This window comes from Poecilia reticulata, linkage group LG1, assembly GCF_000633615.1.
Source record: "Poecilia reticulata strain Guanapo linkage group LG1, Guppy_female_1.0+MT, whole genome shotgun sequence".
Classification (NCBI taxonomy): Eukaryota; Metazoa; Chordata; class Actinopteri; order Cyprinodontiformes; family Poeciliidae; genus Poecilia; species Poecilia reticulata.
In genome coordinates this window covers 33,291,029-33,303,883 of record NC_024331.1, presented here as the reverse complement: position 1 = coordinate 33,303,883, position 12,855 = coordinate 33,291,029, and the positions used below count along the sequence as shown (strand labels likewise).

At 40.9% G+C, this 12,855-nt stretch overlaps 1 protein-coding gene across 2 annotated transcripts in view; it reads left to right on the top strand.

The window, feature by feature from the left end:
- Window positions 1-3,721, top strand: part of LOC103472328 (stonustoxin subunit alpha-like) — a 5,959-nt gene extending 2,238 nt beyond the window's left edge. The window contains exons 2-4 of one of the 2 annotated variants that reach the window (XM_008421878.2): window positions 290-389; window positions 1,196-2,662; window positions 3,074-3,721. In XM_008421878.2, the coding sequence (XP_008420100.1) occupies window positions 299-389; window positions 1,196-2,662; window positions 3,074-3,615 (2,100 nt within the window). In that variant the 5' untranslated portion in view covers window positions 290-298 and the 3' untranslated portion in view covers window positions 3,616-3,721. Of the gene's footprint in view, window positions 1-271; window positions 390-1,195; window positions 2,663-3,073 lie in introns of those variants that run through there. The other variant, XM_017306616.1, reaches the window with a different exon arrangement.
- The last annotated feature ends 9,134 nt before the right edge of the window (window positions 3,722-12,855 follow it).

The following is a 12,855-nucleotide window of genomic DNA, read 5'->3' as shown; positions in this document are numbered from 1 at the left end:
GAGATCACGGACGCGTTTCTCGATTGATTTTTACCCAGAAAGCAAATGGGCAAAAACCGTTAGTGAAACGGTCACTGGGACTGACTAGTATATATTTCATTGAGGGAAAAGAGCCCTCTGGTGGTTGAAGAAAAATCCATATATAAACCGGAAAATACAATATATGGAAAAAAAATCTGAACGCTCTCTGGTATCGTTCAGGAGGCCAGACCAAATGTGGAGGCGGCCCGCGGGCCGTGGCTTGGGGACCACCACTGTAGATGCTGAACTCATGAATCTGTCCCTTCAGGTTGGAGACATGGCCTCGGATCACATGTGTGTGGCCGCCCTGGGTCGGCCGGTCGCTCTGGGAATGCTGTACGACGCTCGACAAGATGAGCTCATCACAGGTGAGAGGAGAAGATTAGATATTCATGATCAACACCCTGAATGTGAGGAGGAACCTTAAAAATGTAACGTCTGTCTGGTTTGACTAAAGTAAAACATTATAGCTGATATTTTTCATGCATGTCCAACCTATGTCCCATGATGCTTTGCCTGGATTATGAGAATGATTCCCAGTGGTTATAGTAGAACTGCATTCATACAGATGAACCTCCAGCTCCTGCAGCTTTTAAATGTCTCTCTGCTTCAACACACCTGGATCCATGTGTAGCTCCTTAGCAGAGCATGAGAAACATTCACCATTTCATCTAAGCACTGCAGGACTCTGGCCCTGTAGGAATGCAGTTAGAGACGACTGATGTTTATCTGACTGTATGCTGCATGTAGCAGCTGCTGGACTGTTACGGCCAGAAAAGATGTAAAAATGTTAAAATCCTGGGTTGACAGAGCTTGATCACATTGATTACATCTGCGTGAAAACAAGCCAGAGTTTACAGGAGTAGACGATGTAGACGGACATTTGATCAGGGAAACCTGATTCTGTCATATGTGGAAAAAGACAGAAATGAATATATTATTGGTCATTTATATGGTTCTAACAAGATGAGCATCTGAGGGATTTCATTCTGGAATCATCTCTGTGCTGCTTGTTGCTTTTTCTTTATTTTATGGTTAATTTCAATCCCACTTTTTCAAATCAGGAAGTCGTTGATCCTCTTGTTTCAATGTTCAGGAACCTTTGAGTGAAACAAACTTCAATAATACATAAACATGAACTCCTGGTGAAAACCGACATTTATTTTTTTTACAGATTTCACTTTGTGGGACAGAGAAACGATTAAGAAAGTGTCCATAAGAACGCTCCAGCGCAGCAGTAGTTATGAGACGTCGGCCTCAGACTCCATTGAAGCCAAAGCGTCTCTGCTGAGCGCCGACACGTCGCTCATTCTCAGCGTTCTGAGCGGTTTGGTTGAAGCTGGAGGATCTGCCAACTATCTGAACGACCACAAGGAGTTCAAGAACCAGAGCAGAGTCGTCCTTCGGTACAAAGCAACGACGGCTTATGAGCGACTGGAACTGAATCATGCAGAAGCCAAAAAACTGCAAGTCAGAGACGTTATTAAGAACAGCCCAGCAACGCATGTAGTCACAGGCGTCCTTCACGGGGCCAACGCTTTCTTTGTGTTTGACAGCGAGACGTTGGACAGCAGCAGTCTGCACAGCATGGAGAAAGGCATGCACAGCTTAATCAAGAAGATCCCAAAACTGGATCCTGAAGGAAACGCAGTCAGAAATCTGAGAGAAGAAGAAAAAAACATCATTGAAAAATTCACCTGTAAATTTTATGGAGATTTCATTCTGCACAGGAACCCTGCAACCTTTGAGGAGGCAGCAGATGCCTGCAGAAAACTCCCAGGGCTTCTGGGAGACGACGGAGAGAAATCAGTTCCAGTTAAAGTTTGGCTGAGCCCCCTGAAGAGCCTGGATCCATCTGCAGCTCAGCTGAAGGGAGACCTTTCTGATGGCCTGATCAGAAAGGCTGAAAATGTTCTGAAAGGAGTCAGAGAAATACAGATGAGATGCAACGAGGCCATGGAAAAAGAAGTGGTGAAAACCTTCCCACAGATCCACAAAAAGCTGAAGAGTTTCCAACATCTCTGTGAAGATTACCTGAAAACAGTCCAGCAGACCCTGCAGGAGAAAATCCCTCTGATCCGGGAAGGTGAAGAAGAAGAAGAAGAATCGTTAGAAAACTTCCTTGATGAGCAGGAGAAGACTCCGTTCAGCCGGAAAAACTTGGACATGTGGCTGGATAATTCAGACAGAGAAACCAACGTCATCACATCCTGCTTAGAGATCATGAAGGGAATCAGGATCATCCCAGACGAGTCAGACCTGGACAGGCAGGTTCTGGGTGTGGAAGACGCCCTCTGCTTCGTCTTCACCTCCATTGAAACTCGTGACCCCTTCATGGACCAGATGGACGGTTACTTTAATGAAACTCCAGCCAAAGTGGCTCCACCAGCTAAGGACCAGTGGTTCTTCTCAGATGAGGTCTTAGGAAACATCAAGCAGAAAGCCGACATGGTCTCAGAAACCGCTAAAGGCCTGAAGAGCAGCAGCAGGTTTAGTTTCCTCATAGCAGCTCTGCCAAGCGAGCAGTTCAGAGGAGCAACCGTCCACCGTTACAGGAAAGGGGTGAAGAAAACCGAAGACTTCTCCAAACCTCCCATTTATCAAGTGAGAAATGTAACGGATAAGCAAGACTTAATGTGGTGTAAGTACTAACTATTTTATCTCCACTTCTAATAAACACCTTTAAGCCAACAGTTAAATTAAGAAAGTTCTTGCTCAAAAGTGTTTCACCAGATAAAATTAGTTCACCAAGAAGAATAATGACTTGGTGAAGAGACACGTCTACCAAGGAATCTCCATTACATAAAACTGAAAAAATCTGTTCATACAAGTATGTAAACTTCTGGTTTCAACTGTAAACAAAAATACAAGAAAACCTTTTTTATATAACAATTTAAAATATCTTCTCTGAGGGTCAAACTGCCTGTTCCTGTTCACAGATTTACCAAAAAACGTCATTAGTCAGTGAGGGGTTAAATAAGGCTTCAATCCCAGAGATCTTTTAAAGATGACTCTAAGAAACCAACAGTGACTGGTTTGTTTTATCCAACAGATTCCTGTGATCTGACCTTGGACCCAGAGACTGTGAATGGGAACCTCATTCTGTCTGACGGAGGCAAAAAGGCGACATATGGAGCAAATCAGAAATATCCTGAAACCGAGAAGAGGTTTAATCCGTACCCCCAGGTTCTCTGCAGCCAAGGCCTGACGGGCCGTCACTACTTTGAGGTTGTGTGGAGCAGTGAAGTGTCTAAACAGCTCGGTATCGGTCTTGCATATGAAAGCATTCCACGAAAAGGAAGCGGCAGGAACACTGGGTTTGGATATAACGGCGTCTCCTGGTATTTTGGTGTTAATGACAGTGACCTGCGTGCGTGGCACAGTCGCAGTAAGACGTGGTCCTCTGCTCTCCCTGCTGGATGCAACAGAGTCGGGGTCTATTTGGACTGGCCCGGTGGGACGCTGTCCTTCTACCAGGTGTCCTCCAACACTCTGACCCATCTCTACACCTTTGAGAACCGATTCTCTGCACCTCTTTACCCGGGTTTCTACATCTGGAACAAAAACAACTCTGCTGCATTCAGCCCAGTGTAAAGGGCTGAATCTACTTTTTAGCCCTTAAACTCATTTTGTTTTGCTCTTGGAGCCTCTAAGAGTTCAGAAACATTTAATTTAGCCTCTGCCTGTTATGCCTTTATTTTCTGTTTGGGTCGTATTTTCCAGTCACTTCAGTTTTCTTCATTCTCTGTTTTGTTTTTTGAACAATAACATCCCAGTATTTGCTGTGGAGCCGCTAAACAATGTCATGGATGTCCAGCTTAACAATTTCACAAATCCACCATTTTTATTACTCATGATGATTTAATAGTCCAGATTCAAAGATGCCAAAGTGGAAAAGTCAACAGAGTTGAGCTGTTGGTGAAATAAACAACATAATTCATTACATCACCAGCATAAAATGTCTGGTTATATTTTGCTTTTTGTAAATGTTGTGTCCTCTTCGTTTGCTTGAAGCACGTCAGCAAAATCCTGCCAGTATCAAGAAGGATTTGATTTTAGACTTTATATGATTGAAGGTTCAGTTCCTTCTGTCTGTGGAAATAAACTTTATTTCAGAGATGAATTTATTGATATGGTAAAAACCCTGTACTTGTAAACCACAGTTCAGAGGACCCTCAGCCAAAGTGATGGTGCTAAGGAAGACCAGTCTGCCTGGACTGGCCGCACTGGGCCGTCTGACCAACGACACGGAGGCAGACAGGTTGGGACTTGAACCAGCGACGCCACCGTCACCTGATGACATCCTGGACGTTGTTTTGCTAGCAGTAGCATTGTGCCTTTGTTTATTCTTTGGGAGCAGATGATCCAAATCCATTCACCAACACCAGTGAAAGGATTTGGATCATGCATTTGATATTCTTCACATCTGAAGGATACACACCTGTATATTCATCAGTTCATTCGTATTGTGGTTGAATTTTCTGGCTTTAACATGTTGGGTTGGATGGACGAGTCTAAAAGATTGTTGGCATCTTTTAATCAGTTATAGGAATAAAACATTGCTGCTAAACTAAATATCTTAAAGAGGAAACGATCATTAATCAGTGAAATCTAAATAATTCAGACTAATGAAGACCGACTGAGTCTGAAAACAGCAGATTAGTTAAAATAAAAACTCAGTTCTGCTCTTTTTTTCAGTCAAAATGTTTTATTAAAGTAATAATGATCTAAATCTGAGAGGAAAAAACTGGTTTTAGTTTTTGGAGACAGTCTGGGCCTTTCATGCAGGGAGTGGAGATGATTTGTTTTCCTCCAAAGAGTTATTGTTACTTCATTTATTATTACAATTTAAATATAATCAACAGCCCAACAATGAAACGACATAAAATGTGATTCTGTGTGTTATATCTTTAAATTTACAGTAAACTTATAGAGAATAATTTTTACACAAATAATGTCTGATGCAAAATCACAACTTTAGGATACAGAAAATAACCAGATGATTTATGTAAGAGAAACGACTAAAATGCAAAATGTTTAAAAAGGTTTTCCAGCGTTGTAGAGACTGTCTGCCTCCAACGCTGCAATAGAAACTGTGTTGTCAATATTGTTAATAAATTCCCTTTTAAATATGGAAATGGGAGTTTTAACGGTGTTGGAATTATTTAGCTTATATTTTATCACTTATATGCTGATGTGGTGTGATTACCTAGTATTCTAGTCATCTCTCAGTGTGCAGCTCAGAGAGGTGCATAAGTGACACAGGTCAGGATGTTCTGCTGAGCTGCAGCTCGGCTTGTCGACTGGAACTTGATAAACGGGATCAGCTGAAGCGCGGCTCAATGCAGTGCTCTGATTGTCCTTGTGTTAACTTGTGCTAACTGATTGAAACTGCACGTTTCCCCATCCCTTAAGGCAGTTTCATTCTGTGTAATGTTAAGAAAAATATATTTAAACTAGCTTTAAAATTTAACATGACTTGATTGAAATAGCCTAATTATAGTTTTAAAATTGATAACTTATTCTGACCTATTGATCTTTATTTTACCTGTAGTTAAGGCAGGTTGCCAAGATCTTTGATCTGCCCTCAGTAACAATCAGTAGGAGGTTCCAGCTTTTCACACTGATCTGTGAAATCCATGAAACAGCAGGACTTCAGGAGAGTTTCTGCTTCCACCTTATTTAGACAATGGAGAAACTGGTGTTTGATCTATTGAACAAATTGCAGTGATTTCTAACTTTAAAAAGGTCAGAGACAGGTTCTGGTTGGATGAGCAAAGATACGCCTTATTTGAATAAATTAAATACAAGAATATAAAACTTTCTACACAAAGTAACAAATCAGATTTTGCTCTTTGCAATTTCTCCAAAGACGTCTTTGCTTTTTGTCTGTCGTTTCCATCTTTGGTCTTTTTCTCTCTCAGGTAAAATCATGTGTTTGTGCTCTGAGGTTTCTGATGTTGTGTGATGTGCTTTTCTGGTGATAGTCTGCATCTGTCTTGAATAAATGCTGATTATTGTGACGCCGTCATCTCTGTGTGGCTTTTGTTTCCATGCATGGACTCAATGAATCCGGGAGCACAAGAGAATATAACGAGCCAGATGATGATTTTATTCTCTTAATAGTGACCAGGGCACCCTAATCTCTAATAAAAGAGGTAAAGCGCAGGAAGAGACTCAGAGCGGTAGGAAACTGATTGTAACTCAGATCTCCTCTCCTGTTGCTCTCCTCTGAGTAAAACCTAATTCACGTCTCTCTCATTTGTGTCTGTTTCATAAGTGCTCCAGGTTTCCAGACCTGACAAACTGTAAATACCGATTTTATTTTAGCTTTGCGTTTTTAAAAAAAAATCCCTGTAATAACTGTAAACCTTCATTTTTAGCAACGCCGCTGGTTGTTGGGCAAATATAGTTTGCTTCACTTTTAATGTACAAAGTTCACATCATCTTTCTTTACAATTCATTTAATCCACAGATTTTATATCACACTTTGCTGCCCATTTATTTAAATATTTACAGATAAACTCAGTCTAAGCAGGAATAGGACCAGGATGTGGTTTGCTGATGAAACTGTGACGCAGCAAAAAGAGATYGGCGCTTTAAAAYACGTTAAACTGACGGAGAGAAAACAGAAACAGATTTTCTTCTGTTCCTGATCTGAGCTTCAAATCTCAGCGGCTGAAATAAAACAAAGTCCAGCAGGAAACAAGCTAAATGTGGCAACACTAAGGTAGGAGTCCGATACTCTGCTCCTCACAGCAGGCAACCAGAAGTCAACAACGCCACCTTGGGAATTGCACCAAGGAAATACGCTGCCAGTAGGCTCGAGGTTCGTGACCAGAGAGAACAAGACTTTTCCAAAAAAGGGATTACATTTATTATTGTTTCATGCTAAAAAATAGACAATCACAACATAAGGAACACAATAGGAAGGGAAGTGCACAGTACTGAGGCCTACCAGCAGGGGGAGGGCGGTCCAAAAATAAATTTATATATCCAAAATAAATCATCACAAACACTTTAACAGGCATTTAATCGTGAATGAATGCCTGTTGAACACCGGCCACTCGCACAACACAGGTCCAGTCTCCCAGGAGGCCCCTCCCACTGCCGTCAGCTCTCAGCCTGGAGACTAAAGGGTTAAACAAGCAAATACAAAACAAATACTACAATTTAAACTTGGCCAAAGACTAAAATGAGGTTACCTCCAACATAACCAGTTAAAAACATCAATACTTTAATAGTCTAAAAGAACCCCAGGCTGCTGCCTGCAGTGAGGCTGGAGGCCACACAGAACAGCAGAAACTCCAAAGTAACACATTTAAACCAAAAAACCCCAAAACCAAGAAACCAAACGAGACAAAATGGATTAAACAAAGCAGTTACAAAATTAAACAAAGTCAACCGATGGAACAAGACAAACTAAACAAAATGAAACCCAGCAGTGAAACAGCAGGGTCTCCAGTGAGCTGCAGCAGCAGAGCTGGAATTAAATCAAAAGGTTAGAAGGTGATTTACAGACGATGGGAGGCAGAGGAAACCATCGTCACCTACCAGAGCTGGACGACTTCAGCCCAAACCACAGGATCCTTTCCGGCCCACAGCGGGAGGATCAGCTTTCCAACATGTTCTGTTGTTTTATTGTTTTATTGGGTGCAATAAAACAATAAATACCCGTTTTATGTTAAACTGCACTGGGGAGGGCGACTTGCAGCCACACCCAGTACCAAGCAGGAGCTTCCAGTGGTTTTCTAGACGTAAACAATTCAAGTCAAATACTGCATTTGTAGGTCTTATGCCAAAGGAGAAACATTACTTACTGATGTTAGAGCTTTAAAACCTGCATGCTGCCCAAGTGACCTTCCCAGCGACGTGTGACCAAATGCCAGCATCAGCAACCAGGTGAGAGAGTCTCCCTTCATACTGTCCACCCCTCATGGGGTGATAGAGGCCAGGTGTTTTGAATATTGGGGCAGGCTTCTTCCTGCTACATAAAGGTACGTCTGTCTAAACCTTTTATCGTTTAATATGAATCTAAACATGTTTACAACATTATCTGATTGGTTAAACAAATTATTAATCTATATTTATCTCAGATTATTTCTCATTAAAAAAAAACATTCAAGACTTTCACAGTTTCCACCATTAGAAATATTTACACACTGTAAAACAGATTCATTATAGAAACTGACAGTTTGAATTCAGGACTTTGTCATATTAAAATTAAACTTCATTTTAATGTTTTTCTGTTATATTTAAAGCTTTTACATGTTTATAAACTTTGAGGTAAAAAGACTCAAACTTTGCATTTGAAATAGTGAAAATGTTAAAAATGGATTTATTAGTATTTTCCTCCAGGTTTGAATCTGAGAAAACAAAAGATAATGAAACTACAGTTTTCTGTCAATCAGCTGATTTGCTTGCTGAATTTCCTGCTTCCTCTTCATTCGACTGCTTCTCCTTTTAGATCAGACTAAAGTTTAATTATGTAGTCACATAGTCACATTTATCTAATTTTTTATTTTAGCACATTTCACTGAGGAATTAATCTACTTTATGTATTTATACTGTAAATTTAACTGTAAATTTAATTCTGCACCACGGTCACAACTAGGCCTGTCACGATAACAAATTTTGCTGGACGATTAATTGTCTAAAAATTATTGCAATAAACGATAATATTGTTTCAAGACCTTTTGACACCGATTTAATGGAAATGACTAATAATACATGTGATTTCCTGATAGATACACTTTATTTTCAAAAGAACACGCAACACTGGAACCGATTAACTAAACAAACAAAACAACCAAAAATAAAAATAAAATGGATTCTCAGTCTCCATTAACAAAAACGTACTTGAATAAAAACTAAACAACATAAAACCAAAGTAGAAATAAATACTGCATTCAACCAAAAGAGTGCAGATTATGAAGTCTGTATATTATATTGCCCTTCAGTAATTACTAGATTAAAATAGAGTAGATGGGCACATCCCACTACCTGATGCAATAATTCATACTGCACCATTTTTTGCCCCCATTTTCCCCTCATGACGATCTTAGATCGTTGGTCGATCTAACCGATCATCCTGCAGTGTGTGGTGGGTTACGGTAGATCGTCGTTCCCACTCCGATCTAAATCAGGGGTTTTTCCCCGACTGGGAACTTAAAGCTGAATGTGACAGGCAGCCAATCAGAAAGCGCGGATTCTCCTCCTGCTTTCTGAGGGGAAATTACGGAGCTGAAATTTATTTATCCAAAGAGCTGAAACAGCGCAACCCGAAGTCCAGCGGACATCGGAGATGATATGTGGAAACAACATTAATATTTATTCAACATTTCGCAAAGAATATAGAAATAACCAGGAGAGGAGTTGGAGCCAAATTGGTACCGCAGTTGATAAACCCGGTACGTTTTCAGCTGTTCATCGTTAACGTGTCATAAATAGGTTATAATGATTTTATTCAGTCAGGACTTTATGCTGAGCCACATCATCACAGGTAGATTCTAGTAAAGCATTGATTAATGGCTGGTTTAAAATTAGTTAACTGGACTTCTAGCCATTATTTTGTGTCCATGTGGCTGGAGACCACACGGCAGACGAACCCGATCGAACCCGATCGAACCTGATCGAACCCGATCGAACCTGATCGAACCCGATCGAACCTGATCGAACCGTTATACCTGGGATTTCTGTCGGCTAATGTGTCTCAGGTTGGAAAATGGGCGATAACTCGTGTCGTGTGAGCTGCTGGACATTAGACTAAGGAAATGAAGAAGGGAGGGTCAGTGGAGAGACCGGAGCTGAGCCTTTTTTCATTCAATGTCATCAACAGAAAGAAAAAAGGCAGGAAGAGACGATAAATGAGATCGATAGGTTTAATTTATCGTCCGATTAATTGATTTATCGTTTATCGCGACAGGCCTACATTATGTCTGAAGGTAATGACACTGAGGGGTTCTGGTCGGGTCCCAAAGCTGGTAAACGGACCTGAGTGCACAGAGGGGGACATGGTGAACTTCAACACTTAGACATGAACTGCAGCTGCTTCGTCTCTGAAAATCACCAAGTTAACAGAAATGTTTGTCATCTGAAGATCAGTGGATTCAGTCACTTGATGGAAACAGGAAGGAAATCGGTTTTCACACCTTGCTGTCATGGTGATGCAGAAACAGGGAGGTTTCCTGCAGGTGTGTGGAGCTGCAGTCAGATGTGGTTCCCTCTCTGCTCCTCCATCTCTGATGTTTCTGCTCCTCTGCTGACCCGACGATGTGTTTTCCAGCAGCTCTGACTGTCCTCCTCTCTGTGGCAGGTACTGGATGAATACGTCTATATTTTACTGTTTGACTCTTATTCATATTTTAGGGGCTGGTTAACTCAACTTGTGCCTTTGCTAAGTTGCTGCTCTAAATCATTCTGAGGGCCTCAAACAGCCCCCGAGCCGCAGCTTGGACCCCCTGCTGTAAAGCCTTCTTGATGTTTAGATTTTTTTTTTTTCTGGACGTTTTTTACACCAAACGTCTGAAATTGTTTTCTGATTATAACTGTTTAACCTCTCAGCTACTGAGCTACTCTATGGCGTCTGCTGTTAATACATTTTATGATTTTAATTATTAAGTTATGATTTAAAAAGCTGAAGAGGAGATTTAAACTCTTCCACACTTCTGGATTCTTGCAGCCAAAATGCTCCAACTTATTTTTAGCTAGAAACACAATTCAGACTTTAAATGGCTGACAAGCTTTTTGGTCGCTCCAAGTGTTTCATTTCCTCAATATTTCCTTCTTAACTGTCATTTTTGGCTTTAAAAAATAAGATTGTTGACCTTTTCTGCCAAAGCTGCTCACATGACCCAACTTTAGCTGTGCCCTTGTTTCCATAAATCAAAAGAATTGGTAAAAAGTTCCTCTTACATTCTCACCTTTTCTTTCATATTAATATTTTGTACATAAGTCACCTCACCACAACCACTGGGAACCTTTGTAATTGTTCGCTGCCTCTATATTTTAAATATTGTGTTTATAAATTATGTCCGTTCTAATGTCATAAAAACACTTCCCTCAAGCTGCGCTGATTTTTACGGTGGATCCTGTCTGCTGAGCAGAACGATGTCAAAGCTAACGTTGCTAACGCCGCTAACGCTGGTCTCAGGACAGGAAGCTGCCATGTTGAAACGGCCATGGACTAGACCGTCCCATGATGCTAGCTGGTTGATTCAGCAGAAGAACAGGAGGGATGCTATCAGCTATTGATCTAAAGTGATTATTAGAGGTGATTTTCTGCTAGTGATGCTCTAAGACCTGCAGGAAGACAGAAACACTGACAAGGAAAAGATTCCCAGCTCGGCTGATTCCCAGCCGAGCAACATCATTACAGGTTTCCTCAGCCTGGATCCTGATGATCCTGATGATCCTGATGTTCTGTATTTCAGCGGTTCAGAGTCAGAACAGCTGGGATGTGATTTACCATCAGACTCAGATCTGCGCTGTAACTGGATCAGCTGTGACCATCAGCTGCAGATTCTCTCCTCCAATCAGAGATCGGGATGCGGTTCTGGAAACTCTGTGGTTCCTTAACGGCCGTCCTGTGGGTCAGAGGTCAGAGCCGGACTCCGCAGGTCGGGTTCAGGCTCTCTGTGGTCCGACTGCCTGCACTCTGAGACTCACAGACCTGAGAGAGAGCGACTCGGGTCGGTACCGGTTCTGGTTCAGGACGGACCGTGGGAGTCATTGTGGTTCTCCTGGAGTCAGTCTGACCGTCACAGGTAACATTTCACTGAAACATAAACATGAAGACAGAATTTTCTTTCTGTATAAATATGAATCATAACTTTTAATATTCAAACTAATCACATTCATTAGAAAGGTTTAGCATGCAGGGTCACTTCAAATTAAATAAATATATACTGTAGTTATTAATGAATTAATATGCCATGGAATAAGAGAATGTCCTCATGAAATAAAAATAAATTAATATATATTTTCAGAGAAAACCCAGTTCAACCGTTTGACTATAAGAACAGGAAATAAAACAGCCTGACAAGTTAAAAAATAAAAGTCCATGAAATATAAAAATAGCTTTTAAAAATAAAAGTATTACAAGTWAAAACACCGTTATGAAAAATAAATAAATGAGGAGCTTATTGACTAAAACTTAATTTTATACATTTTGTTTTTATGTCATTGAGTATTGTTTATATAATTTAGAGTGAAATGGCTCATTGTTTATATTATTTTCCTGCCTAAATCGATACTGACTAAAATTAACGGTTCAATAAGAAGGTATTATTTACCCTCTAATGTGTTTTATTATTTTACTCACATCATCCAATAAGTTATTTGTTTTAAATTATGTCTTCTTCTCCAGCTCTCCACGTCCAGGTGATGAAATCAGAGAATAAAGATGTTTACGTGTCAGCAGAGCTGAGCTGTGGCAGCAGCTGTTCTGCTGGTCTTCATTCCTTCATCTGGATCAGGAATGGAGAGAAAATCCAGAACGAAAATCAAACCGTTTCAGTCCCAGTTTATTCTGGAGACACATATTCCTGCGCTCTGGAAGGATTCGACGAGTTTCCGTCCCCATCAGTCTGTGAGTTTACTCAGCTGTTCTCCATCGTCATTAAAGATGTTATGATGTTAATGTGATCATGTCTCCTCCTCAGATCCTCCTCTTCCTCCCTCCGTCTCCGTCAGCCCCTCTGCTGAGGTCCAGGAGGGAAGTTCAGTGACTCTGACCTGCAGCAGCGATGCTAACCCAGCAGCTAGCTACTCCTGGTGGAACGACAGAAAGTGGGACTTTGTTAGCAAAGACCAACATCTGGTCTTCAGCTCCAT